The 4584-nt window shown below is 48.3% G+C and overlaps 2 protein-coding genes across 2 annotated transcripts; one reads left to right on the top strand and one right to left on the bottom strand.

Moving 5' to 3' along the window:
- Window positions 1-1087: 1087 nt before the first annotated feature.
- On the bottom strand, window positions 1088-1636 carry CHC_T00006990001 (hypothetical protein). Its single transcript, XM_005710355.1, has one exon. It carries the CDS (start codon window positions 1634-1636, stop codon window positions 1088-1090), a length of 549 nt encoding a protein of 182 aa, XP_005710412.1.
- Window positions 1637-2048: 412 nt separating this feature from the next.
- On the top strand, window positions 2049-2297 carry CHC_T00006989001 (hypothetical protein). Its single transcript, XM_005710354.1, has one exon. The coding sequence runs from the start codon at window positions 2049-2051 to the stop codon at window positions 2295-2297; it is 249 nt and encodes an 82-aa protein (XP_005710411.1).
- Window positions 2298-4584: the final 2287 nt, after the last annotated feature.

The raw sequence follows: 4584 nt of genomic DNA, 5'->3' as shown, positions 1-4584 counted from the left end.
TCTAACGATGTGAATCTTTGTTCGCAAAGCGGCAGTACGGCAGGGTGAATTGTGATAACGTATAAACTGAATGATAACTGGACCATGTCGTCTGCGCACACCCAGCACGCGGGGACAATACAGTACTCTTAGGGTACCCTTCCCGAAGGGGGCAATTTGGTAATTCTTTTGAAAGTGCCCCACAAATATTGTATGGCACTATCCCGAACAGCCATACAGCATCTGGTGCACGCAGACAAGTGTCCCCTTACTTCCTACACCCGGATTACGATGGCAAAATAGAGCTTTTCGAAGCAATATGACCTTTTCACAAACGCAAAAATAACCCCCAAATCAAGAAAAGGGGCAATTTGGTAATTTTACTTACGTACGCGAAAGCGACAACAGAGAATCGGCAACATCATATTCACTGCTTGGGTCCTTTCTCACAGCCTGCTTAGAAGGTGTAGAGGTCATCGCCGCTTCACAATTTGCGGCAGACGCAACAACAGCATGCTCAAGGGGTCGCAAAGATGGAAACCTTGGATCCACGGCTTTCTCTCCCATCTTACTGCCACCAGCTGCTTTCGCCACTCGTCGCTGCTCGCGCTTGCGATCACGGTCTGCCTTCTCCTCGGCCTTCCGCACCTTCGCAGCTACACCAGATGCATCCTTCGCTTTTCTGATTTGGATAACATCGTCCAAGGTCAATATATCGCTGGTGTCCCTTTTTGGAGCTCCATATTTTTTTGCCGAACCACTTGCCGAGAACCACCGCTCCTAAACCCAGTGCTTGACATTAGAATGTTATTGACGCTTCTGTTCTTACTCAAAAGAATTTCAACATCTCTTAGTCCCGTGGTCGGGTCAGTCGCTGCGGCCAAAAAGTTGCATAGACTTCGAAAAATCCTACTGTCACTGTTTCGGGTTCTGCTTGCCACATTCTTAGATGATTCTTTGATGAGTTCGGGGTTGTTGACAGCCCCAGTTGGTCCTCTTTTCAAGAACCTGTCAAGAAAAGAGTAGTTCATCGGCCATAAACCGGATTTTTCGAAGCTTGACCTTATCTTATCCACGGTAATATCACTGTAAGCCAATGCAGCAACCATCAGATTGGAACGCACGGACTGCATGTGTAGTGTGGTTTCCTTCTGCAAGAGGTCTCTGTGCCATCGCATGCTTTTTTGAAAGGCACTGTTAACGTCCTGATTGCGCGGTTGAAGGAAATGGGTCGTATTTGACGGCGATTGTACGACTTCGCATTTTTTTTCTTGCAAAGTTCAAGCCATTGATACCCTTCACGGGAAGAGTGGCCATCCAGAGTCATACAGTACGGCAGCTCGGCAGGGACTTCCTTTCTCACACATCGATCTATGTGCTCGACGACATGAGATATGAGAGGTTTTTCCATACTTCCTTTATCCCCTGTCATGATTATTGTTCCCTCATGATACCAATGTTCGGCTGACAATCGACTTGTAGTTGGTGAAGAGCATATTATTTCGGCAGGTTTAAGTGGAGAGATCCACCCACTCAGCACGTTTTTTCCTTCGACAATGAAAAGCAGGGGAACTTTTCGCCCAGAAGCAGAAACTGCCACTACGAGTGTGATATGTTTGTTGGTTTTTTTGGGCCTGACCAGCCATGTATCCGCCATGGTGAGTCGCAGAGGACCCGAAAACCTTCTTCCGTTCGCCGTATTGGCAGTCGACTGCCGTCTCGTCGACGTTCCGAAGCTGGGCGGGGTCCTGAAAAATTTCGGGATTGGCATGCTCGACCTTTTTCAATGCGTCTGAAAAAGTTGATACATGTCCGAAGTTTTCGGCCTTCAACTTTGCTATGTCTTTGTTCTCGGCTTTTTGGTATGTTACGTCTCTGTTGATCGCCCGCCAGTGCCTTATCGTGTCCTGAGACGGACTACCCGACTCCGTCTGGAATCCGGTACGCCCATTGGACGCTATGTCGGTCATTATTTTTCTGACATCGCCGTTGGAGAGTGGGAATCCTTTCTCGGCAGCAAAGTTGATCCTTTTTTTTATCAGCACGGACTCTTGTTGGATGATAACTGTATGTCGACCTCTGCCGTTATCTTCTGGGGACAAAAGAGCATCGAGTGTAAGGTCATCATCGGCCTTCAAGGCACGATAAATGCGATCAATTGTCGTTCGGGGCACTTTTGTAATTTTGACAAGGGCAGACCTCTTTTTGCCGTCACGGAGGAGGGAAGTGGCCTTTGTTCTTTTATTACGGCGTCGCGTTCTTGTCTTTTTTTCTCAATCGCGCTCTGCATGCGCATAGATAGACCCATGGTTCCCTGAAGCCCGAAATCACAGTCATGATGTCAGAGCTGCAGGAAGCAGATGGGCGAACGTAAAAGCACTGTGGGAGTGCAAACGTTTGAATTTTGGCGGACTTTTCCGGTCCGCAGCAACGAGGGAAGACGGACCGGGTGTACGACTATTGTCAGCAACTTGTACGTGCGTTTGAGGTAAACTGGTAGGGGAATACTAAAAATTACCAAATTGCCCCCGATTACCAAATTGCCCCTTTCAGGAAGGGTACCGTATATGGAAGAAGATGTACTGTAGAATGTCAGGGCAATACAGTACCCTTTGTACTGTATTGCCCTGATCTGTAATGTGCAGTACTGGATGTTGTTGTATTGTACGGTAGGAGGCGGAAGGTGGTAGGCGGAAGGTGGTAGGCGGATTTACATTATGTGTTGACGAAGGGGGGTCGTACAGTAACATGTGGTTATGCATGGGCACTTGGTGTCCCGGCGGGAAGAAGGACGAATATAAGCAGGACTCACTGTCGCAAGAGGGAAAAAGTGAAGGAGCAAGGACGTGTACAGCTGAGCGGACAATGTAATTTAATGGTGGGTGTGGTGATGGGAATTTGCAGACGCGCGATGATCGCGGTTCACGACGAGATTCAGTACGAGGACTGTATGTTGTTTACACGCAGCACACCAAACAGCGATGCGGCTCAATGTCTCGAGGTATCTCGAAAGGCAATGAAACACGCACAAGGGTCATGTAAAATGAATAAAGCAATAAAGCGTTTAAAAGTGTTAGGTGTTGTCCTTCTGTTTGGCATACGCTACACTGTACCAAGGGTAGCGTTATATATGAAGCGGTTGGAGAGCATAGGTCGGGGACGGGTTCTACGTGAGGGTGTGTCTTAACATGCCCCGTTTTTCTGCAGTTTGCTTTGCTTTGTTGCTTTGCCCAAAGAGGTGATTCGGCGTGCTATGAGTGGCTCCTACGTTTTAATTTTTGAGTTTAAGAAAAGCAAGGGCTTAAAAAGCATACGGTATTTGTTAAGAATTTAAAAGTATTCCTGGCAAAACCGGGCAAGGCCAGCAAAAACCAGCCTGTTAAGAGTCTTAACTTAAGACACACCCTGAGAGGGGCGATCATCCTCTCGCGATACCGGCCACCTCGAGATTGGCGCGAGATGAGTCGAAGGGCAAGTCCATGCCGTGCGTTTGCCAAGGATAATGACATGCTGTACCAAGAGTACCGCAACTGTACACTACCGACGGTGGTGTAGACTACAGTAATTTGAAAATCAGGATGGACATTTCGCTTGTCAGCAACCAAAAACAGAAAAGATCTGCCTCATAGACCACCGTTACAGTGTGATTTCTTCGAAAAGGACTTACCCAACGTGGGGTTCGCCTTTGGTCGTTTCGTTCTTGCATGACACGCTACGCCTCAATGATTCACGCAATATTTAAGTTTGCAACTTTAGGTCGTCATGTGAGCACGGGAAGGGGGACGGGGGGCACTGGACGGGGGGCATTGGACGGGGAAAGTTTGCCGCAGGGGAGTGATGCAAATCGGGCAAATCAAGCGATTCAGGCGATTCAGGCGATTCAGGCGAGTCAGGCGAGTCAATCATTATGAAATCATGGAATATACAGTGCAGTATACTGTACCCTTAGGGTACTGTACCACACTGTGGGTGTCGCGTTGGCGCCAAGGTCAAGTGAACGTGGCTTGAGGTGCAAAAGTGAAGGGACAAAGGTGAGGAACTGGGGTGCGGATCTGCAAGGCTTAAGCGGATTTTCCGTTTTTTCGTTGGCACAACGGAAGCATAATCGAGAAAGAAAAAAAAAAGATAAAGCAAAAACCGAGCGCAAATGTATCGATGTGGGTAATACACGTAGGCCGATAGGTGTGAAAACATTCTCGAGGACAGCATAATCAGTTTGGAGGAGGTAATTGATTCATGGACGCATCTATTCTTGACATCGTTTTCACGAATATTTTGATTGGTTCTGTTGTGAACGCGACAGAGAAAGACGCAAGGGAGCATAACAGTAACATTTCTGTAGTGCACAACACCCATCCTCACTGGCCAGTTGACCTTGGACTGCCAGCTTACCGGAGGGAGTCCCGACGACCGACTGGGCATGACATGTTGGCACCTGAACAGGTCAGAAATCAGGGACCATGTAGCGAGCGGTGGACAATTTCTCACTCCATCAATTTTTTTTCGAGGGGTGGGGGGGGGGGGGGGGGGGGGGGCCCCCCCCCCCCCCCCGGGAGCAAAAAGAAGGCGGGAAAAAAAATTTTTTCTTTTTTTATAAAATGGGGG

Source organism: Chondrus crispus, genomic scaffold (assembly GCF_000350225.1).
Source record: "Chondrus crispus Stackhouse genomic scaffold, scaffold_58, whole genome shotgun sequence".
Taxonomy (NCBI): Eukaryota; Rhodophyta; class Florideophyceae; order Gigartinales; family Gigartinaceae; genus Chondrus; species Chondrus crispus.
The sequence above is the reverse complement of the archived record's forward strand: the minus strand, read 5'-3'. Positions and strand labels throughout refer to the sequence as shown.

Coding starts and splice junctions, on each gene's coding strand:
- CHC_T00006990001 (XM_005710355.1), bottom strand. CDS start 1,636: ATGGCGGATACATGGCTGGTCAGGCCCAAAAAAACCAACAAACATATC.
- CHC_T00006989001 (XM_005710354.1), top strand. CDS start 2,049: ATGTCGACCTCTGCCGTTATCTTCTGGGGACAAAAGAGCATCGAGTGT.